The 23,101-nt window shown below is 49.0% G+C and overlaps 8 protein-coding genes across 8 annotated transcripts, besides 3 other annotated features; 2 read left to right on the top strand and 6 right to left on the bottom strand.

Moving 5' to 3' along the window:
* Positions 1–288: 288 nt before the first annotated feature.
* Positions 289–1,051, bottom strand: NFIA_049700 (SGNH/GDSL hydrolase family protein; the record flags this gene model as incomplete). The annotated part of the gene is made up of 3 exons (XM_001257526.1): positions 289–454; positions 505–790; positions 841–1,051. The coding sequence occupies 3 exons, from the start codon at positions 1,049–1,051 to the stop codon at positions 289–291; spliced, it is 663 nt and encodes a 220-aa protein (XP_001257527.1).
* A 355-nt stretch (positions 1,052–1,406) lies between these two features.
* Positions 1,407–2,109, bottom strand: NFIA_049690 (uncharacterized protein; the record flags this gene model as incomplete). The annotated part of the gene is made up of 2 exons (XM_001257525.1): positions 1,407–1,849; positions 1,950–2,109. 2 exons carry the CDS (start codon positions 2,107–2,109, stop codon positions 1,407–1,409), a joined length of 603 nt encoding a protein of 200 aa, XP_001257526.1.
* A 2,297-nt stretch (positions 2,110–4,406) lies between these two features.
* On the top strand, positions 4,407–6,251 carry NFIA_049680 (MDR family MFS transporter; the record flags this gene model as incomplete). Its single annotated transcript, XM_001257524.1, has 4 exons — positions 4,407–4,604; positions 4,668–4,743; positions 4,799–5,109; positions 5,169–6,251. 4 exons carry the CDS (start codon positions 4,407–4,409, stop codon positions 6,249–6,251), a joined length of 1,668 nt encoding a protein of 555 aa, XP_001257525.1.
* A 2,013-nt stretch (positions 6,252–8,264) lies between these two features.
* On the bottom strand, positions 8,265–9,135 carry NFIA_049670 (class I SAM-dependent methyltransferase; the record flags this gene model as incomplete). The annotated part of the gene is made up of 2 exons (XM_001257523.1): positions 8,265–8,951; positions 9,007–9,135. The coding sequence occupies 2 exons, from the start codon at positions 9,133–9,135 to the stop codon at positions 8,265–8,267; spliced, it is 816 nt and encodes a 271-aa protein (XP_001257524.1).
* Positions 9,136–9,453: 318 nt separating this feature from the next.
* Positions 9,454–10,350, bottom strand: NFIA_049660 (uncharacterized protein; the record flags this gene model as incomplete). Its single annotated transcript, XM_001257522.1, has 1 exon — positions 9,454–10,350. The coding sequence occupies one exon, from the start codon at positions 10,348–10,350 to the stop codon at positions 9,454–9,456; it is 897 nt and encodes a 298-aa protein (XP_001257523.1).
* A 496-nt stretch (positions 10,351–10,846) lies between these two features.
* Positions 10,847–12,559, top strand: NFIA_049650 (putative isochorismatase family hydrolase; the record flags this gene model as incomplete). The annotated part of the gene is made up of 1 exon (XM_001257521.1): positions 10,847–12,559. One exon carries the CDS (start codon positions 10,847–10,849, stop codon positions 12,557–12,559), a length of 1,713 nt encoding a protein of 570 aa, XP_001257522.1.
* Positions 12,560–17,324: 4,765 nt separating this feature from the next.
* Positions 17,325–17,391: a microsatellite.
* A 162-nt stretch (positions 17,392–17,553) lies between these two features.
* Positions 17,554–17,595: a microsatellite.
* Positions 17,555–17,580: a microsatellite.
* A 1,954-nt stretch (positions 17,596–19,549) lies between the features above and the next one.
* Positions 19,550–21,261, bottom strand: swo1 (putative swollenin; the record flags this gene model as incomplete). The annotated part of the gene is made up of 7 exons (XM_001257520.1): positions 19,550–20,082; positions 20,132–20,315; positions 20,361–20,576; positions 20,621–20,667; positions 20,714–20,987; positions 21,032–21,143; positions 21,188–21,261. The coding sequence occupies 7 exons, from the start codon at positions 21,259–21,261 to the stop codon at positions 19,550–19,552; spliced, it is 1,440 nt and encodes a 479-aa protein (XP_001257521.1).
* An 874-nt stretch (positions 21,262–22,135) lies between these two features.
* On the bottom strand, positions 22,136–22,711 carry NFIA_049630 (uncharacterized protein; the record flags this gene model as incomplete). The annotated part of the gene is made up of 1 exon (XM_001257519.1): positions 22,136–22,711. The coding sequence occupies one exon, from the start codon at positions 22,709–22,711 to the stop codon at positions 22,136–22,138; it is 576 nt and encodes a 191-aa protein (XP_001257520.1).
* Between the last annotated feature and the right edge of the window lie 390 nt (positions 22,712–23,101).

Raw genomic sequence — 23,101 nt, 5'->3', positions numbered from 1 at the left:
CTTGTACCCGTCTACTCTTTCCGCCATGCCGTGGTAGATTGACGGTGCCATCTTTGCTGTTAGGCCAGGGGATCCTACTGTAGTTGATTTTGCGGCCGGGGAGGAGTCCTGTGGCTTCCGTTAAGAACACGGCAGTTATATCAGCAAACGTGCTCTAGGGCGACTACACTGCGGACTACGATATGAGGTTCGAACTGAATATTAGTTACGCGATCCGACCGCGAGTACTGTCTGCTTGTATTTGAGCCACCGGGTCGAACGCAGGGACAGAGCCTCCTGCAACTCTTCTTATAAACCTTTGTCCTTGAGCAGCGCAATCACATGCCCAGCGACCACCTCACCTACGAGATCATACCCCTCGGCAGTGAAATGCAGTCCATCATCCCAGATTCTCTTCCTGAATTCCTCTGTGGCGTTGTGATACGGGATTTTCCCGTGCAGGTCAAACGCGTGGCTATCCCAAGATTAGCTACTTTGCACTATTCGCATCTGTATTGAACTCACAATCCCTCCGCTTTATGACCGAGTATGGATGAATTCACATCGTTCCTCCTCGTGTCGAGCGTCTTACTGGCGACCGAGCATTCCGGGATAGTCAGGGCGAGAACATTTGCGCCGCTGTCTAGAGCTACCTCCCACACCTCTTGCAGGGCAGGGTATATCTTCGAAGCTGGATAGCCTCTCCCGAGATCACTGCTGACGTTAGCATCAGGCCCCTCCAGCCGTAAGGACGAAGCAACATACTTTGTTCCCCCGAGAACGATAACCCAGTCATAGTTGGATCCGTCAACTGTTATGGTCAGACTCTGCACCGCAAGAAAGATAATGGACTCAACACACATTTTTCTTGGATCCGAGGCAGAAATCGTCCAGGGCTGATGACTAAATCGCCTGGAAGGCCGTCCTCGTCAACGGTGAATGTGGTGGTGGGAAAGGCTGCCTGCAGTTTATCTTTCAGTGTCAAGGCGTATGGATGATACTCGCATCCAAAATGGTAGTATCCGGCTGTAAGGGAGGCGCCGAAACAGAGGATTGAGATTTCCTTGTCCATTTTGGATATTCAGCTGGGGTCTTGTTGCGCATCTCATTGTCTTATATACCCCGCATCGATGTGACACTTCATAACAGAATGCGCCAGACGCCCAGACCTAAAGTAGCAAGCATCGGTCAGCCGGAAAATCCTTCTCATTGGTCATTTCACCATCCACGTCAGAATGGGACAGAGCCTCTCCAGATGAATAAGTGAATGCAAGTGAAGAACCTATTGAGTAATAAAGAAACCCTCCTAATCAGGATACCACTGCAAATGCCAAATGGCGGGTTAACTAGTGAATATCCCTCTTCAGGGCTATATACACTCAGCGGAGCTGGTAATCCAACAGATACCTACTCAATCTCGCCATTTCCTACTTCGTTTCAGCTGGCTCATCATGGCTGAGCACTTCAAGCAATCGGTCCGCTGTCAAATGATCCGAGACATGCTCCATCCGATGGACATAAACACACTTGCCCCCTCGAAACACCCACTCGCCGCCGTTCTGCCCCCAGCTACCCCCTCGAAACGCCTGCCACCCACTCCGAAACATCTGTCCGAATGTTTTTCCAAGCGCACCGAAGAAAGAGATCTGCGCATAAGAGGGCGGTTGAGTGAAGTGTGACCCCGTCCTCTTCATGTGCAGCTTCTCGTAAATCTTCCCCGTGCGGTCCGTGTAGATGGGGAACGTGGCTTCAGTCTCCGATACATAAGGGACAATGCGTTGGGAGTCACCGCAGCCGATTATGATGAGCTGCGATGGGCCGGTGGGGTTGGGAAGGGTCGAGAGGACGGAGTTGGTGAGACGCCGCGAGACTACGCGAACGTAGTCCTGATCATAGGCGCAGAAGAAGTGACGGACGTGGATGGTCAGCGGATGGGAAGGTGAGTAAGGCAGCGTGGGTAAGAGACATACTGAAAATCACAATCGTTGTGATCTGGGCTCCTTTTCCTGCGACTAGCTCGCCGAACCGGATCGTTTGGCCATTTTGGGATTGAAGTTCGAGCTCGTAGGCTTCGGCGAGCTCTTTTGGCTCTGGGAGGTCGTCACATCTGGTTATAATAGTGTCACTCATAGTTCAGGTGGTCGGGATGTATGTTACATTGATTGTATCATTGTGTTGATGGACTTCCGAGTTATGTATTAGGAGAGACCAGATGAATCATCACAATTCATAAGCAGGACAATGGTCATGCGACCAGGATCCATTCAGAATGTGATAGGTGCTAGATGAGAATCGGCATCACAGGTACCAAACAAGGTCGTGATGTCATGAAGTTATTTAACTTTCCACGCGAACCAAGTTCACATATGTCAACTTTAACAGAATAGGAAACAGACTAAAGAGGTAAATCTTATTAGTCATGACAGGTCTTATTCTGAAAAAGCATATACACCTGAGTTTATCCTGGTTATACCTTGCTTCACCGCATAATTTAATCAGATGCATACATAGTACTCGACCAATTACTGTAGTGCGGTAGACTACCTAACCCTATCAGTCTTGCCGCCGTTACAGGACCGCTAAGCATCTTCCAATATGACTTATGCTGGAGTGAAAGTACGTAGTTAATGGGTGAGAGAAAGAATAATGTGCACAGTAGTAAACTAATAATATAATAAACCAAGTGTACAACCACATTATATATATAACTCTATAGAGTGTGGCAGAATGTCTTAATACAAAGTCTCAACCCCTAGTCTACCACGAGTACAGATTACCATCTAACGCCGGTTAGCCCTGTACCTTGGTGTTCGGGATATAAGCAAAACGGTTTCTAGCGGTTTAACCACTGACCCCCTGGATCCGACCTGACCCGCCCCTAACCCGGTGCGATTTCTCAATTAAGGAACCGAATCGAACCGCTGCGAGTTCGGTGACGGTTGGATTCGATTTTAGCGGTTCGGTTATGCAACTCTAGGATGACCTTGTGGGTTTAATATTAATATCTACTTTAATTAGTTCGATTAACATGTCATATTCAATAAGAGGACCTCAGAGGCCTTTAAATTAATAAAATAGGCAGGATTCTGCGGAAGACTTACTATGAAAGGAAGAAGGAACAGTATGGATCCATAGAGTTAGAATTTTAATCTAACTAATAAGAATATGCATACAGAACACATTAAAAAGAGCATAGAAGTAGGGAAAGGAAAAGGCAACAAAGATCACCTCATAATAAGCTATAAGGGCTCATAACCTGTGAGAGAGAATGAAATGATTAACGTGATATATAACTATCTAAGATAGAAGCTATCTACGAGGCAGAAGAAGATGGTGCTAGATTTGGAAGCGTAGGCAAAGAGTATCTTTCACAACTTGAATTTCGAAGCGAGATACTTCGGGAGATGTCTGGTGGTAACCGTCCGATCGCGAGGTTTTCAAGTAGGGATGATGATAACTATAAGTACATTGTCTCGGCGATCAAGGTTCGCAGTTCACCGTCCAAGGCTCTACAGCCCGCCACAGCCGATTGCCCTAACGTGCCTGGAGAGCCACGAGAAATCCGAAATCCTCACCCCGGTAAGACAAACCCCCAGATCTGGTCTCTTACATACCGAGCCTAACATTCTATCCCCAGTCAATCCGCTTGTGAAGTTGCCGCATGCAGAGGTAGAAGTACCCTTATATGAGGCCAACAAGGAAGTTGAGGACGTGCCATCATCAAAGGTTACACTGGGCCCGACGGCCTGTAAGGTATCAAGACATCCTCAGTGCCTCATGGACTGCAGAGCCCGGTAACATCATTGCCCAAGTGCCCTTGGGCAATCTCCACATAGCGGCCACGCCTGTAATCCATACGGACTGATGTTTGTATGAAAATATATATGGATTTTTCATAAATGGCCACGAGCTGCTAGAACATAGCAAACATGTATTTCTGAAGTGAGTAAAACTACTCACTTGGTCTTATTGATATTCCATAATACGAACCCAACAACAGAGTTTTCTGTTAAATGGGCTTGCTTATGAGGATACGAGTCGGCTCAATAGACCATCCGAACTGTGACAGCGTGAAGCCGAGCGATGGAGAGTGGCGGATACGATGCGCTAATTTGGCCTCGTGTTCCTCCGAAATATCCCTAACTGCACATCGGTCTCCATAAAATAACTGTTCTGCCTGAATCTCACCATGACCGACTTCGACGAGAGAACGTCATCCTCTGACTCAACGGAGCCTGCATTCCTCCGCTTAACAGACTGAGTTGCTTTTCGGGCAATTTCGACTACTGAACGGGATGGCTATATCAGTCACCTTGCCTGCTCTCAACCCGGCATCATGGTGGGACTAAAGGAAAACGAGAAATTTCCAGATTCCTTATTTGACAGACAGAGGGGGGAAAATACATCTTTTCGTCCCTACTCGTACAATGGCTGAAGAACCTGTTCTGTCAGAGCGCAATGGCTTGGATGAATCTGGCCAGGTTTCACCAAACGGGACTAAAGGTCTCACGCCAGGATTGCCCGAGTTCACGCTTGGCAAGCGTGGTATCCTGGCCTTTTTTACGCTATCGGTGTTGACCTTGATGGTTGCGCTAGATGGGACTTCTATCTCTGTCGCTTTGCCTGTACGTGTGTCGACTACCCTGGATGCGCATACTGAGCGCGGACACTGACGAAACTTGCAACAGATCATCACGCAAAATTTGAAAGGAACGGCAATTGAGGCATTCTGGAGTGGAACTTCTTTCCTCCTTTGTTCGACAGGTACAGCATCCAAGTTAATGCCCTCTATGGCACATTTCATTGATCCCGCGCGCAGTCTTCCAACCAAACTTCGCCTCTTTCTCGAGCATCTTCGGTCGACGACCGCTCGTGCTAGTTGCTCTCGTCTTCTTCTTCGTGGGAACGGTTATTGCTGCCGTAGCCAAGAATTTCACCTACTTGCTAGTGGGCCGATCGATTCAGGGCGTGGGAGGCGGAGGACTGATCGCCCTCAGTGAGGTGATTGTCACTGATCTCGTGCCCTTGCGTCTTCGAGGCCAGTATTTTGGTATATTGTCCGCCATGTGGAGCGTCGGTTCAGTCACCGGGCCTATTCTTGGAGGCGGATTCTCTCAGGACGTCAGCTGGGTAAGCCTCTTTCGGGTGTATGGACGAGATCGGACAAGTAGGACTTATCGGAATCCCAGCGCTGGATATTCTACATCAACTTCCCCTTCATCGGAGTGGGGGCCCTTGCTATCCTCCTTTTCCTCAAGCTGAACATTATCCCTACCTCCCTGGCCGAGAAACTCCGCAAAATCGACTACGTCGGCACCGTCTTGTTCGTCGGCAGCCTGGCTTCGTTCCTGATTCCATTGACATGGGGCGGCGTTCTTTACCCCTGGGATTCATGGCGGACCCTTGTCCCTCTAATCATCGGCGCCTGTGGCCTGGCCGTGTTTGCATACTACGAGACTAGGTTCGCAACGGACCCAATTATTCCGCCAACGATCTTCCAGAACCGTACCGCAACTGTATCCTTCATTGGAAGTCTTCTACAGGGACTCGTGCTCTGGTGTGTCCTCTACTATCTGCCATTGTACTATGAGGCTGTGAAAGAATACAGTCCTATTGTTTCCGGAGTCGCGCTATTCCCGGAGTCTTTCACGGTAGCCCCTAGCGCGATGGTCGTGGGTATCCTCACAACAAAATGGGGCCATTACAGGTGGGCTATCTGGTCCGGATGGCTCCTCTCAACGCTCGGCGTCGGCCTCATCTGCTTCATCAAAGTCAACACGAGCATTCCCGCCTGGATATTCTTAAATATTGTTCCCGGAATTGGCCTGGGTCTGCTTTTCCCGTCCTTAGGGTTCGCAATTCAAGCCTCAGCCACGAGCGATACTCTCGCCATTGCCGTGGGCATGTTCAGTTTCTTCCGAGCCATGGGCCAAGCGATTGGTGTGGCTATCGGTGGCGTCGTGTTCCAGAACCGCATGTACCACAATCTGCTAAAGTACCCGTCTCTCGCGCCCAGAGCTAGTGAATACAGTCAGGATGCGGCGGGTTTGGTCCAAGTGATCAAAGAGATGCCCGCCGGTGCGGAGAAGCTGATGCTGCAAACTGCCTACACCGATAGCTTGCGTATTGTCTGGGCCGTGTGCTGTGCTGTCTGTGGGGTGGGATTGCTGACCAGTTTGCTGACCGAGAGCTATGATTTAAACCGGGCGCTGGAGAGCAACCAGACTTTGCGGAATGAGAAGAATGCCACCGCGGACGAGGAGTCTGGCTAGGGGCTTGAAAATGGGTTAGATTCTTTGATGTGCTGATGTATAATACCTAATTAGACACTCCCAGCTCTCGTTCTACGATACAAGCTAATCGATATACAAAGCTGCTTCCTTCAAGGCCTCAAGATCTACATTGACTCCGGGAGATAACGCAGGCATAATAAGGCTCCTATTGTATTGCATCCTAGATTGATTGATCATTTGCCTTCATTTATCTGTTTTACCGCGCTCGAGAGCAAGGCTCTTTTGTATCACAACGAATAAAACAACCATATCTTGTTCGTGCCTCTGTAAAAAAGATTGTACCAAGACACCACTAAAGTCAATATCTCAGACTTTTTCTCCCACGAACGCGCATTCAGAGGCAGATATATTGACACAGACTGTCGATGCTCTTCCTCTCTACTTCAAAATCGACCTTTGACAGGAAATAGTATTGGATACCCCCGAGTCCGACTGGATTGTGATATATCTTTCTTCGTTGATAATGATCCGACAGTGACAATTCGCATCGTCGCCCTCAAAATATGCTGCTTGAAGCCAGCCGTGCTATCTGAGTTAGAGAGAGTGGAGGTGAGGGACTGCAGATGATGCTGCGAAGCTGATGCCTAATTGGGATCCTATTGCCAAGGCAGCAACAGCACTAGTGAGCGTGGATAGGTGACTTGTGATATGTTTGCTATGTAGGTGATGGGGTCTGGGTAATTCTGTGGGTTGGAATAGTACAGGGTCTTCGTGTCGCTATCCACCCCGTGTGTGTACTCAACTGTTATGGACGGATTACCCTTGTGGTCTGGGTTAATAATGTCCCCCTGGCCTCGGTTCGATAGTCGTCCCTATACTTATGGATCAAGCTGACACCGTAAATTGGCCCTGAGGTACGTTCTGGGCTAGCTTTTGCTTGATCATATGTGGTCATTTGGCCAGAGGATAAGGCGCAGCTAATGGAGAGTGACAAGCCGGCTTTCAGATAAGGGAGAGCGGCTACGAGAATCTTCGAACACGGTCTGAGCTCACTGGTTATGGAATTTATTTGTAGGTAATTCTATCTTTCTAACTAACTACTTCTACTTTCACCTAGGTAACTACCTTATGCTGCTGGATTGCTGATTCGTAGTCTATATCAACTATCTTAGTGGTGACAACATATCCAGAGTGATAACTGTTAGTAACAAGATAATATAGCCAGCACCAAATAACTAGTAGAAAAGGAGTTTAATACTCTCCTTAAACGAGTTAGCTATTAGAGCCTGATAAAGGACAGCAGCTCAGCTAGGTCAACTTCTCTGTACATGGGCCTATACACGCTTAGGTATTGGTTACAGACATGAACGGTGGGTTTTTGTAGAAACTCTGTGCTTTATAGAGGACCGTCTATCTAGTGGACTAGCAGCACTTTTCCAGTCAACCTCTAGACCACATTACGGCAGTTCAGAGAGCTTCTTTTCCCTGAGATTCTTAAAGGGCTAAAATAGTGCAAGCGACTTGGTTGTCTCTTACTTTGCCTTAGGTGAAGGATATGGCCAAAAATAAGGCAAAATAATAGGATGGTCGTCAATGTCTTCAGTGGACCAGATAAATCCTGCACACAACTATGTAGACGGCCACACACATGCATCGTCCCATGTGTAGCTCGTGCTTGTGCATCTGGTATTTGAGCCAATCGTCTACTGCGGTCGCCCAGAACATGGATTCCAACATCGAGCTCTACTGCAGACCTGGGCTCGGTCTAGGGTCATGCCCGTCGAATATGGCTCGGAGTGCCCGCCTTTCAGCTAAGCCACATAGTCCAAGGGGGCATCAGGTGCCAGTGTGTTGTTCACCGTATACGTACTTTATCCTAAGCGGGGGGCCTAGGCCCGCAAGCTGTATGCATCCAATCTACTAACCCCTCGTTGAGGGCGACTTGGCATTGCTACATTGCCCGTGACTAAACTGGTTAGAGAGTGTTTTTGAACTAAAGACAGTCTGTCGTACCCATGGTCCACGAGATGCACGACTGAAAACAGAGCAAATCTAATGCACTCGGGTGAGAACGAAGTTGAGCCCCTGGTGATCTGCTGGCATCCACTCAGTGTCCTCCGCGTCCATCCCCCATTCCTTCAAGTCTACCTCGGTCGCTTCCACCTTCCAGTCGGTGCTAGTCTCACGCGAAATTTCCCGCCACATCTTCAGAAAACTATCGCGGTTGTGGTAGAACATCATCCCCCATGGACGCATATACTCCCGGGCTCGGCGCCGTGACTGCTGATATCCAATCAAGACAGTTCCAAGCTTGGACAGGGCCACGATGCGCTTGCCTGCCTGTTTTTGTCCCTCCCAAGAGAAGAGATGGAGGAACTGCCCAGTGATCATAATATCTACCTGACCGTACAACTTCTGAAGACCAAGGCAGTCATCTTCGTGTAGAAAGTTGCCTGGAATAAAAGTTGCCAACAACTGATCGCGATCTCGATAGAGCTCGTATCCCAAGAGCCACAACTGCGGACTCAGATCGAGCGCCCACATCCGGCTGGACGGAACGCCGCAAGCTGCCAGGAGTCGAAGATTCTGGCCAAGGCCGCACCCAAGATCCAGCACAATGCCTCCCTGGCGCGCGAGCTCAACCACTCGCCGGAACTGGGGAAACGCGGCGATCCCCGGCAGGAGAAACATCCATTGGCCGATGCAGGGATATTCACCGTATTTCCACGCTTTGTCGCGCTAAGGCAATGTCTCAGATTCAGCTTTAGCCCGCCACTAAGAAAGAACAACTCACCACTGCATGAAGATGATTCTGTAGCTCATCACCGGGAATATTACTCCATTCTTCGAAGATCTGTTGCATGAACGGGCTGAGCCGGCGCCCAATGTTTTTTTTGTACCAGACAGACGTGTCGATCGACATCTTCAGCTGGCTTGGGCCTTAGGTGATTGAGCCGTACAGAGAAATCTCAGATTCTACAGCGATTGACTGCGGAAGGTGGGGGGATTAAATGTACCGAGACGGGGAAGAGGTTCCTTCAGTATTAAAACGTGCTATTTTTGTTTTATCTATCCTGCTGCTTGATGTTCCGGCTGTTTTTCCCGTGCATGCAGGAGAACAATAAGGTCCAGCTGACCACAAGTATAACCACGACAGGTTTCTTCATCAGTAAAATCTCCGATCTCCGCTAGAGCTTGCATGTAAGATGCACTCTCCTGAGCAATCATGTCATCCAATCTGCTACGCTCGATTCACCTTCTTCCGAGCAACACACACAGCCTTCGGCATGGACAAGCCAACCCCTAGCCGTGACTCCTCCGCCAATCCCCTAATCATCAAATCAATATTATGCGCGTCTTCCAATTTCCCTGCACATTTAAGGCGAGCTGAAAACTCCTCCATGACCAGAATGTATTGGTCCCCATTCGCCTTCCGCAACTCCACTCGGTCCGTGTAGTTGCGTAGATGCGCATCCTCAAACCCACCATGGCGCGACATCAGATGATACGGGAGATCGAGGACCCAGTCATTGCGCCCATTGGACCGGGCAAATCGCAGAAACGCATCATGAGCGGGAGTGGGCACGTCACTCATGGCATTGCTCTTGACGACCTCGCTGTCGGGGTAGTTCAGGTCGTCCCACTGGAGGTAGCCGCCCGGCTTGAGCATCTGGTGCGCCTGGTTGATGATCGGGAGAGGGTCGCTGTTCTGCACGACGAGGACTAGCAGGCGGAGGTGGACTATGTCGTATTTGCCGTGGAGGTCGCTGGGGACGGTCTCAAAGATGCTCAGCTGGCGGAGCGTAATGGGTGTGGGAAGCCATTCGGGAAGAGGGGCGTTTGCCAGATCGATGTCAAACCCATCCAGTCGGATTGACGTGTACCGCGTCACTGCAGGATCTCGGAGGAGGTCCAAGAGCCAGATCGCTGTGCCCGTAGCCAGATCAGCGATCCGGACGGGAGTGGACTCATCCTTGGGCAGCTGGATGGACGGATGGAGGTTGAATTGGAGGCTGTCTTTCCAGAGGTAGAATTGGTAGTTCAGTCGGGATGCCGCGGTGTAGCTTCGATCGAGCATGTAGTCGAGCTCGTTTCCGAGGTTGAACCCGGACTTGGTGATGTTGTCGATTTTGGCCATGTTGGGTTTCGTGTACAGGAATCTTGCAATGGGCTTCCGTTACTTGGGGTATTCTGTCTCGACAGCCCAGGACTCACCCTCATATCATGCACTATATATGTTGGCTAACAACTCCAACATACACAATATGTGCACATTCCCTGCATCTTAATGAATAATTTAGTCTATATTACGGCGCATTGTCCACAAAAGTATGACTATACCAGCTGAAATACTAGAAAAAAGGTCAGCATACGTGTCACATCGACAGCATTGTGGTAATAATAGACGACAGAGATCACATTTCGTCCGATTTGGCGCCCCACTTGGGCCGATCTTAGGAACGCCCGGCCTAGAAGACATCTTGGAGAGTAAAGGAAGGTAATACATTCAGTATTGACGTTGTCGTCCTGCAGCTATGAAGGAAGAGAAGGGTGGTGCGCTACATATAATAAGCCCTCGCGTCTTGCTCGGTAGGCTGTATAAACCTGAAGATCACTAACCGCACACTACCATCATGACGACCAAGAACCTACGACTTGGGCTAGCCATTGGCCATGGTACAGGCCGGGAGCTTATTGCGGTCTTCAAGAAGGTCATCCAAGTGTTAGCAAGGAAGCACTCTCTACATGTCGAGTTCATTGAATCATCCCGCATATACCATTCGTATCATACCCTCACTGTTTCCGGGGAAGAGAAAGACCTCATCAAGCACATCGCGGATGAGACCACGCAAGATGCCGAAGAGTATCGCACTTTTTGCGAGACAGCTGCAGCCAACGGGATTGCTGCAATATTCCGCACGGCAATCCACGCCCAGTCTCTCTATCTCGTTCGGGATCAACTGAAGGCCGTCAAGATTGAACATTTTAACCTGGGCGACTCTAATGCCCTGCTCTTCATTCGGGATGAAGCCCAGGGCTTCTACGCAGGTGTCAATGAGTATGACAATGGCAACCATAGCATCACGCGAAGCAGCCCCTTCAGTCGTTCCACCTTTGATCAAATCCTGGCATATGCTCTGGAACGAGCCGCAGAGGAGTGGGGTGTGGAAAATGTCCCCAAATCAGTCACGCTTGTTTACAAGTTCCACCTCTTCGACGGGGTCTTCCAAGCCTGGGCACCACATTGGAAGTCCCGCTTTGGCATCGATGTCGACTTCATCCAGCCGGACACCATGAATCGGAATTTAATGGCCTGGGGCATTCAGGGCCGCCGCATCATCATTGCGGGCAATGAGTACGCCGACATCATCCAGCCTGTCTTCTTGAAATGGTTCTGCAATTCCACCATTGAAACTATGTACGCGGAGAATGTGTACCTGAGTCCCAACCTGCATCGCCTCAGCGAGTACCAGACGGTGCATGGGTCTGCGGATGCCATCGCCGGCCAAGGCCTAGTCAATCCGTTTGCTACCATCCGTGCCGCGGCTGCCATTCTCGAACGGCATGGAGGATGCTCTGGCACTGGATTCCAACGCCACACGGAAAAGGCGATTGAAAGTCTCCTCTTGAGTAGGCTGACCACTCCTGACCAGGGCGGCTCGTGCAGCACAGATGCGGTAGTCGAGCATTTTCTGCGCGCGATTACTGATCCTATGGCTCCCAGGACACCTGTTGCCCACAACAATACAGCGGCGTCAGGACTAATAAGCAATGCCTGGATCGGTAAGAAGTCCGCCGTGGTAATAGTGGACTACCAGAACGACTTCATCGCAAGCACGCCCAGCCCTGCCGTGTCAGAACTGTCCAACACCATTCCCCGGCTCATACAATGCGCCCGCAAGGAGGGACGCGAAGTCATCTATGTGCGCTTCCTGGGAAACACCAGCTTTCAAGGACCCAGCTGGCAGCAGCGGGATACACTGCTAGGAAAATCGGAGAAATGCGTCGAGGGCACCTGGGGAGCGGAGCTTGGCCCGGGCGTCACCTCTGCGCCTGGCGAGCGGATCTTTGACAAGAAGGCCTTATTCGATCCTTTCCTGGTTCCGGAGTTCTCAGAGTACATAGCCAAACAGGGCTTGGAGCATCTGGTGTTGGCGGGATTGTACAGTGATGTCTGTATTGATGCCACGGCTCGGACGGCCTTCCAAAAGGGACTGTGGGTCACTGTTGTTGAGGACTGTACCGCTGCTTTGCATTCAGATCAGGTCGATCATTTGAGGTTTATGGAAAAGGTGTATGGGGCACGGGTTGGGAAGGTGGCCACCTTGTTCGGGGTGAAGGCTTAGCTGAGTCGTGAGAGGTGTCGGATGCGACTTGGAATTGAGTACGTAGCTGTTAGGCCAGACCAGAGTTCGAGGTTGGCGGAATCGTGTCTTGTGGAGAATTGGGATCTTGGGAGAAAACGCGTCGTTCATTCGAAGTGAGTTGGATCCGGTAGTGTTCACAAGCAAGATTCCGTGCTGCTTAGCTACAAAGGTAATAAGTGAGGATTCACCACCTAGAAGAGTCGCGCATTGCTGATAGCCCTCGACCAATCCATATGACCCCATACTGAATATTTCCAACGATATAGCGCGCCGCGCGTTGGTCACAAGATGAACTCGTCATAATCTTTTAGTTCTCCTCCAGACGTATCACCACCATATCAATATCGCAGCTCCTGTGCCGTCGCGGATATCAGCCTACATCTTCGGCGGTTGAGCGAAGTTATGTGAGACTGTGATCACCCGTCTCTTCAATTGAAGGAGGTGGAATATGTACGCTGTGATAGATTGCTTGATGATATTTTAGGCAGCACTGAGAAAGTCAATCTTCTGATAGTATTTGTGCCAGAATTGCTGAAATTATGGCACAGGTTGGTTATCCTCCTAAGCAAGACTTAATTTTCCTCTCTTCACTTTCCTAACCTTCTTTAGTACCAAAGTGTTTAGCAGGTATTATGGTCATATTAGGAACTAGCATTAAGGAGGTCTATGATACAGTAAGTTATTTACAAAAATTCAAGCTGGCCTTCGGAACGCAGCCTGACTAGCTGTGCTTATCAAGCTTGGACCAACAATAATTACACAATCCTAGTCACCAGATCAAGCTACAATAACAGAAATTACTTCAGCTCAAGCCGTCTTCTCCGTCAAGACCAGCAAAAAGCGACAGCGAGGGCGGATTGTGGAACTGGGCGAGAAAATACAGTGTTAGCAACGGATGGGTTGAATGTCTTCAAATCATCTGATACGAGTCTCCCAACTCTCCTAGCCATCCTAATACCCCTCCACAGCGCTCATATGCTAGCAACAAGAGGTAAAGCCCACATTTGGCCAACCCGGACGGACATTACCCGGTTTTGGGATCATCACGCTGGGAACACCTTGGAGAACAACATCAAAGGTGGAGTGTAAGTTTTTCACCACCTACTTAACGCATCACTAATCTCTGTTTCAGCTGGCGACACGAAGAAACGCCAGTACAAGTTAGCCTCAATTCCCTCTACCCCCCAACGCCGCTGTTTAACGCAGATGAGCTCAATAATCTGTTTGCAAACGCTGCCCACACGAGACGCCAGGCCAACTCTGCCAACATGGAAGATGCGTCTGGTAGATCCGAACAACTTAGCATCGCGAGAGCATCGCAGCAAAGAGGCAACAGAGCTCCCTAAGGCCTCCAAATGATAACAACAGGGGCTTGTAGCAGAGAGCCACGGACCAGACCTGTAACATCACTCCAACGCCCAGACAGAGGGCTGGAACGGATGCAACTAAGTCAATGTGGCGAAGAACGTCCAGAATATTGGGGCGTGAGCAACCCGTTCCTTGTAAAAGGGCTGCTCACTATATTAATTAGTATAATATTGTAATAGTAGCTAGTGTCTAATTTAGACATGACTTCATAGAGTCATGTACATCAGCCAGAACTAAAGGTTGTTAGTGCCTGAGGCAGCTTGCGAGTGCTGGTAGGCTCAAGCATATAGCGGGCAAGGCCCGCTACACTATAAGCAGGCAGGATCATACTCCATTACTGAACACTCTAATTTACTATTATAATTATATAAACTGTGGAATCTGTTAAGAACTTATATTCCTAAGCAAAATTAATAAAACACAGCAGCTGATAGAACCTGTTAATTCTTAGGTGTCCTATTCAGGGTTCCACTATTGATTTTCTGAAGCACATAAAAGATTTAAGTTGAAATAGAGCAGGCAGTAGTTTAATTTTTAGTAGGAGATTTAAGAGACTGTTCCATAGATATAGCCATGATCTGATCATCAATCCTAAATTTGTAATAAGGTTTTTGCTAATCGATCCTAATCGACTAAGCATTACCAAGAACAGTAAGTAGCAGTAAGAATGGTTAACACAGCCCCACTAGGGGCCTTTAATAGGAAGATATGTATGCGAATGGGATACAGACTAGAGATAGTAGTGAGTAAAATCCGCATGATAATATGAGTGATATATGATTCACAATGAAGGCATCATGGGCTCATACTTAATAAGTGTCGCCTGGCATGATCAAGATCATCATTTAAAGGTCGAACCTATCGATGTAAACCATGGGTTCTCAAGAAGTCATTTGGGTTGATTCGGTGCTAATCTACCTCTAGCTTAACCGTTGGCCTACGCGACACAGATCGCCTAACAGTAGTACGGTGGTGTGGTGCAGAAGTCATTGTCAGACCCACATACAGCCAATCAGCACCCAGAGTTGTATGGAGCATGTTACGTGACTGTCAATGACTTTGGACCACACCTCTTCTAACTTAGCATCGACCCTGTGGCAATGTTCGGTTTGCGGGGCTATCAGATAGCCGTCTGGACTCTGGGTTAGTGGCTAAGAAAGCTGAGTTTATAAGGATACATGAGACTCTAAATCGCTCCTTGACCTGGGGTCACCTAGACGGATTAGCTGTTCTCCTGATGAAATACTTTATATCTCAGGTGACTATCCATTGAAATGGGCTCAAAATGGTGGTCTGACCGATTCCGCACCCAGTGGTAATTGTTGACAACCAGTCCCTTCAGAAAAAGAATTGGGCAAATAGTTAGTTCCCTTGCTGTCTGACATCCCGAAATATAATCAGAGAGAAAAGCATGGGATGCCCAGAGATGAATGACACATATGTCCTACTGGAGCTAAGCACAGAAAATTGTTCTTTAAGGCCTAGACTAATGGTCACACATATTGCTTTACTGGTACTCGATCTCATGACATACTCAGAATTGCTAACGTCAGAGATATGAGCTGTAGAGAACACGGCTGCTATTAGGAATTCTACTCACGGTCAAGGAGTGATGCAATTCTTGACGTATAGTAGCACCAACTACGGGATCTCACTTATTTTGATCACATCTACCGAGATATTTTCTGTAGACATAAAAAGGCTGATGTATATCTGCTTTTTAAATTGTTTAGGTGTCTCACAAACTGAATCACATAATCTGAGATACAAACTGAGACTGTTCTCTATCTATATTCTTTAACTTAACACTCCTATTCAATATGGCTGGGGAATGGCAATTGAGCTCTAAGGATGCATACATTGAACCCAGAGATGGCCATACAATTCTAAAGGCTATGTGCCGGAATGAAAGGGGTCAATGGGTGTACAGTGAGCTCGACCTTGACGACCACATTGGAGATGAAGCTAGTACAGTGTCCCTACCAATTGTGTGGTGACTGCCATGCACTGACCTGCTCCAGCTGAACAAGGATTATCGTGGTGGAAAAGCGGCTTCACCCATGATGCAGATGACATTCACTTTGGCTTTGAAGGCGCAGGCAATGCTGAACCAGTACTTCGTGCAACAGTCTATGGCAATCCCAGGGCTAATCTAAATACTCGTGAACATATCAGGAATATCAACGGCCACCTGGAGTTTGACTTGCCCCCCCTAAAGTGATACCGCAAGTGTAATCCATTTGATTGTTGTTTATTTGCATTTGCAGAGTTTGAAGCCTATCTGTTGATCCTTAGTGGAAATCGCCTTGGGATGGGTTTTTTTTATTACCAGTATCATGGTAACGGTTTTCCCCATCCTGTAATGCAAATGCAAAGGCAACCCACTTAGAGGAATATTATAGTAATGAAATTGAACTACTATCGAAGCGGACCCATAAAAGATTGACATAGCTGGCAAAGTGTCAAGGCCGGAAGTTCATGATCAATGTCGGCTGTAGAAGGGATATAATCTATTGTGTTTAGGCTGATGAGCCCAAGGGTGATGTAGCCCCCCGATCAGCGCCGCAATGCTGAACAGTTCATTTCAAAAGGTAATCATATTCCAGGTTACACTTATCCTGAATCATCGTTCTTGCATGGTTGAGCGGAATTCATGACTTGTTTTCGAATGTTGTGAATCAGAGGAAGGTTGATTGTACTTATTCTCATCCGAAAGCTTGAGGGTTTATATAAAAAATGAACTTCAGATTGGTTGGAAATCAATCTGCTTTTATATAAAATAATTCCGTATATGGAGCTCTATTGTCTACCTTGAGAGCCTTGATTCACAACTCTTCGAGCGGTGTTGCATGCAGGGGCAATCTGAGCACAGCCGACATGTATCACGCTCCCTACGAAAGATATCTGTGTCTGTAGGGGCTGCGGTTGAGGATTACAATTCTATGTAAGCTCTGAGCTTGGCTGATTATTGCATGTATCCAACTGATAAAGAACGAGTGTAAGGTGTAACCTATGTAGGTATACTAACCAGGCATATTAAAAATGATACCTAGGCATATTCTGACTAACAGGCCCCTTATTATTTGCTGCACCAGCTATTTGAACAACCCATAACCGCCTGCAGCGTCGGGGCATCTGATCGGCCCTGATGGAGCAATTCCACGCAAAGGGACTCCGCGTCTACGCCACACCACGGTCCCTACCAAAATGAGCCAACTGGAGAACCTGCCCAATGTGGCAATCCTTGAGCTGGACGACATGTCTAATGGAGTCATCACGGCCACCATCGAAACCATCCGAAGTCAATAACTCAATTTGGGAAGCTAGACATTTTCGTCAACAATGCCAGTCATTCAGCTAGAGGTCAATCACTGCATAACCCTAACTCTATTTTCCTTTCTAACCCTAAGCCCCAACCATGACCCTAGTCACCCTACCCCCAAAGTTATAAGTTAATCTCCTTAGACCACAGACTACAGTGGCGAATCTAGAGTATAATAGAGCTATATTAGATCTATCACAGCTTTGTCAAGATCGAGAGAGTTGAAAGCCATGATTAGGTAGGTATATAAAGAATAGATATAGAGAACGGAAAGGATATTACCAAAAAAAAAAAAAAAAAAAAAAAAAAAGGAAAGGAAAAAAAAGGCAAATATCATGCAACATTTGGATTCCATGTGGACTGACGTGCCGCTGACCAGGATTCAGTGGGTATTGCCGGTATGGCTTCTACGTGCTTTCTCCTCGAGCCAAGAATATCCTTCTCGTTTGATCAGTCCTGAGGATTTCCTCGTCACAATAGCTCGAGTCGAATTATCAGTGTCATAACTGCGATAACGCCGTGTCTTCTCGAGTGGCCGTTCCCCGCCTAAGCATAGCTCCGCTACCTCGCCATCGGATGCGTTCCCCATCCACCCAGGAATCTTGTCAAGAACTTCGATGCGGTCGATACCTCGAGTGGTGAGCAGAGGAACCTTTCTGCCATAGAGGCCCTTATTCGTAGCATGGCAACGGAGTCAAGCGTCCCAGTCCATCGGGGAATCCACACGCTATAGAGGGCAATGCCAGAAGACAAGCCAAGTCAAGACATCATAATACCGAGATGAAGATAATTCCTGCACGGGAGATGTGCGGGACTTGTACATCGATCGCATGAGATGCCGATACTCTGCTCATGGTAGTTGCTTGTCATGAACATGTCATTCGCGAGAAACGCCGCTGAGGCAAAGGCGTTCTGTTCTCGTTCCGCAGTTGGCCCGTTGGTAGAGTCCCCAGAGAAAAAAAAGTATCCCGCAACGATCGCATGCTCATGTCATCGTTGTATACATGATCACGGGTACTATTACCCGCTAGATACGGGCTACCAGGGGACGGCTTAAAGGACGAGTTGGGTCGTCAAGAAGTGGAATCAAAGGGATGATGTCAATACAACCACTGTAGCTGATGCTGGAGTTGGTATATGCTGTCAATACCGTGTGTTGCATATCAGCGAATGAGCCCTCGCCAAACAGTGCCATGGCGATGTATAGAAGGGGACCATATTGCCGGCATTGATCACATTCGAGGTAGCGTCGAGCGTAGTCGCGGCTGTATCAGTGTCAAGATCCCGAGGAGTGACATTCCGCGGGCTCCTGCCAAACGGACTTTCTTCAATCAACAGCCCAGGGACTTGACCATTCGTGTAGTTGGGAAGCTCGAAGCAGCCCGTCGTGGTGTGGAGTGTCAGCTTCCTCAAATATGTTCCTGATCTGGGCGCGTACTTAAGCATTCCCCGTCCCCGGAAAGTTCATCTTGAATACAACTCTTCGCTGAAATCTTGTCGAGACAATCTGTTTTTCCACGGTGATTCTGACGTGTTTCCTGGCATACTTATCTCGACGTCGTATTGAAACGGTGCGTCAATCCATGCCCCATTCGAGTAAGAATTGCAAAACGGAGGGTCCTCCAGCATTTGAGGAAAGGAATCTTCTTGTTGTGAAGCGCCCCTACTGCCTGGCGCGAGCCGATGAAACCCGTTCGTGCAGGTCAGTACTCCGGTTTAACCTCAAATCGTTGTTAAATTTCGTCGCGCTGAGGCTGGCTGCCAGTCAGTTCGTGGACACGATAGTCTAGGATGCGTGAGTTGTTCAGCCTTTGGAAATAAGGTAACTCACCAATAAGGTAACTGACCTTCTCGGGCGAAGAATCGCAGTCTATCCTGTTTCCTCATTCCGACACCACTCGGGGTAACACACCGCTAGCGGGGAAGATACGAACAGCTTCTAGTCAGACAGTGTTGCAAATGTCGGAGGGTCGACGTCAATTGACCATTGATCTCTCCACAAGTGCTGACGGCGATTCAAGCCTTCTTTTGCACTTATTCGTGAATTTTGGCCAGGGCTGTATTGCCTAGTCAACCATAGTAGCCGGTCTCCTATCTCTGAGCTATATGATCATTATCTGTTGGATGACATGGTGTTGGGCAACTATCCGCTTTTGACGGCTTCGGGTGGGAGCGGGTGGACAAGAATCATAAGTAGCTGCAAGAACCGGAGTGCCATTTCCATCGATAATTATTTGAGTCACTGCGTCACTATCTGCCTGACACTACCTGCACCCTATCTACCTGGTAAACTGCACCCCTAGATCAATATACCAAAACCCCTTGACCGCAGTCGCCGGCGGGGTAAAGCTGGTAATGGCGCCCTCCTTAACCACCTGCTGCCCATCGGGCGCCGTCAGTCTCATCGCAACAGGCGCAGTAATGGGTCCCTTGCCCTGCGGGAGGACCCAAGAGCCATACCGCTCCTGCGGCCGACTACTGGTGTAGTTCGGATCGTGCTCGAGTGCAATCCATGGCCCGGAGCCACCAGCCTGTACCTCGATACTAATCACAGAGCCGGGGCCGTTGGTATTCACCGCGCTCAGCGCAAAATAGTACTGTCCAGCCCCATCATGAAGCCAGATGTAGATGTTCCCCGGCTTGGGACAGGGGACACGCCGGTAGCGGATGGGAATCACGCCGTCGGTGAGACTGCCGTTTCCCTGGAGTCGGCCCATGGCGATATCGGAGAGGTCCATGTGATGGGATCCTTCCGGCAGGGGACAGCCGTACTTGAAGTCGATTTCGCCGCAGTGGTCTGCGCCGCTTCCGCCTGGTCTTGTGAGATTTGTGCGTTGGAGATGGGAAGGGGGTCCACTTACAGCACCATTTTGAATTTGCATCACAGGGACAGCTGTCTACTACCTCGAGGACTATGGGGTCGGTATATCCGCTCTCACCGACGGCGTAGTCCGTCCCGTCGGGCTTGGTGCGGATGAGCTCGAAGCACTCGCCGCAGGAGAGGTAGTTGTCCGGATTGCCGGATGCAGCCAGGGATGGCCAGAACTATTTACTTAGAGCTTATCGACTGGAGGCTTTGCGTGTACTCACCTGAGTGTAGTAGTCTCCGTTCGGAGCAGCAAAGTTCCCGCGGAGCGTGACGTTAGCGGGGTCCTTGCAGAGGAGCGGATACGCGGTGCAGAAGGCGTCGCAGGTAGAGCCCAGCATTGGGTCTGTCCAGCTCGCTGTGACACTGTTCTTGGTGCAGAGGCCGTATAGACCGAACCCACAGGCTCCGCCGCTCGTCAGGCCAAAGTGTGTTGAGCGCTGTAGTCGTCAGTCTTAATTTGAGGCATGATGAGGATGCTCACGCTGTAATGCCAGTCCTCGTTGGAAGTTACGGTGCCTTGCTCTCCCCCTGTGGCTGTATCAGCCGTGTTCACACTTCGAAAGAGGACACATACACATCGTCCCGGACTTGCACATGGAGGAATCAGGACTGCCGCAACCGCCGGTGCAGCTGCTCGTGCAGGACTCGGATTCATTATTCGAGAGACAGTAGTATGGGCAGCAAACGTTATCAACGAGAGCCCACGATCCACATGAGCTGGCATTGGCGGGTGGATAAGGGTTCTGTGTAGCTGTCGGACTGGGAAAGACAGTAGTCGTTGTATAGCCTGACGTGTTGGCAGAAGACGAACCAGGGCTAGAGGGAGAGGTCCCTGTGATAGTTGAAGTCTACTCTGCGTTACGACCAGTACGAACAACTCGGTGGTGATAACACTCACAGCTGTTGCTGGTGTGCACTGGTAGTAGTACGAATTAATCTCGGCGCAGGTATTCCCACTCTGACAGCAGGTAGACCCGGTATAAGAAATACCACCACATTGACCCCTGACTCTTAGTAAAATGCAGGCTCTGACATGAGGAAGACTCACCAAGCCGAGACGCAGCTGCTCTGCGCGGCAGCCACCGCAAGCCAGGCAAGAAATATACCAAGGAGAAGCATCATTCGGTCAAAGCTTGATCTACCAGGTGGACGTGCATCTGGAAGAAATCCGTCCTATATTTATATGCAACTTGACCATCCCCATTAAGCACGGAGATGCACATTTATCCCGCAAATTGCATATCTGCAGCATTCAGGCAAGTAAGACAAGCATAAGCCGAGACGGCAAAACTGCTTACTTTAATCTATTTAAACCTTGCATAAAGGTCGGATCCAATCGATCTCTTTTGATTGGAGAAAGCCAAATTACCTTATTTAGCCTGATTTACGCACTGAGGTATTTGCGTCAATCAAGCTCTAGGGATTAAGGGATCGGACCGCGATTCCGTGTCAGGCTGCACATGACAAACGACGGGAAAGAGGGCCTCTCAACCCTCTCGACCATTGCTGGGCCAATATAACTTGTCTAAGAGCTTACGGAAGAGCTTACTTACGTTCGGGTGAATGGAGGTACCCCTTCTGGTTGTTATGATAGTAATTGAAGCTCCTGAGGGTGGAGGATATGTGAGCGGAAAAGAGTTCCACGCAAATGCAAGGGATTATCATTCCGAGGTATCATATGGTTATCCACAGTATTGGCCGCGGGTTAGGCTATGTCGAACTTAGGCGAGATGGCACCGGCTACATTGATCAGGCAATAGCTGTATCTACGGAGTTGGACAGGAAAAGACGGCGAAAGTTATGATTGTTCAACGGTTGCCCTTCCAACAATATATCGATCGTTCATGTCAGACAACTAGTGAACCAAGCAAGCTAATGAACAATCAATCAATCTCGAAGCGCAAAATATCAACAAACATAGAAGCAGAACGAATTGGGAACAAATGAAGTACCCTCATGGCGCTGTAACAACAGGATTAGACCAAGCCATACCAAATCAATCACACAGTCTCACCTCGTAGCTTATCTGCATGAGGTGCGAGGTAATAATCCGCATATCCCGGAGGATATGCAAACTCTTCTTTTCCTGGGCCAACCACGCCATGCATTCAAACGATCCATCACGCTTCATCTTGTAAAACTCGACCTCACGACCGACGACGATCGCACCGTGGATTGTCATCCCGCGCCCCCGCGCAATCTGACAATGAGACGACTTCATCATCTCCTCCTTCAACTTGTTCTGCATCTCTGCCAGGTGCCATTCCTCCTTCGGCTCAGCCTGGCAGAAGACGTGAAGGAAGCTGAGACGGTCGAACGGGCCGTATTCGCGGCCGACGGCGAGCGCGATGTGTGAGCTCTCGGAATCCTGATGATTGCCTAGAGCGTACTTCACCGCGGTCTCGTCAGGAAGATCGCGCAGGTTGGGGAGAGAACCATGGAGAGGGAAGGGGAAATACCTCTGGAGGAGGTGCGTCCACAGGACATACAACTCTTCACGCGAGGGAGACTCGGGGAGGAGTGCGAGTTTCTCGCGCAGTTCAAGTGGGAGATGCTGGATATGAGTTAGCATTCTTTCTTGCAAAGGGGCAGGATATTGGCGAACCATTGCGGATATCGAAGTATTTGTGATGAGCAGGGATATATGACGGAAGTTTGCAAGTCGGGTTGGAAAAGAAGAGTTGTTGAGGAGAGGTGGTTGATGATGATGAGAAGACGGACTTCATGATGTTGTTCAGATATTTATATTCGAGTCGGGTGGAGTCCATGAGACAGAAGCAGAATGTTCAGACACTACGGAGGGTAGATGATGGTGTCTCGAATATGTCTTGATTGCTAACAAAGAGGACAATGCGACTGACTGATACCAATTTTTGACATTAAAGATACGTCTACAGACGGACGAGACAACTAAACAAAGGCATTGTTCTCTGCGATGAACGACAATTCCATTCATTCTGCC

This window comes from Aspergillus fischeri, genomic scaffold, assembly GCF_000149645.3.
Source record: "Aspergillus fischeri NRRL 181 1099437636266 genomic scaffold, whole genome shotgun sequence".
In the NCBI taxonomy this organism is placed as follows: Eukaryota; Fungi; Ascomycota; class Eurotiomycetes; order Eurotiales; family Aspergillaceae; genus Aspergillus; species Aspergillus fischeri.
The sequence above is the reverse complement of the archived record's forward strand: the minus strand, read 5'-3'. Positions and strand labels throughout refer to the sequence as shown.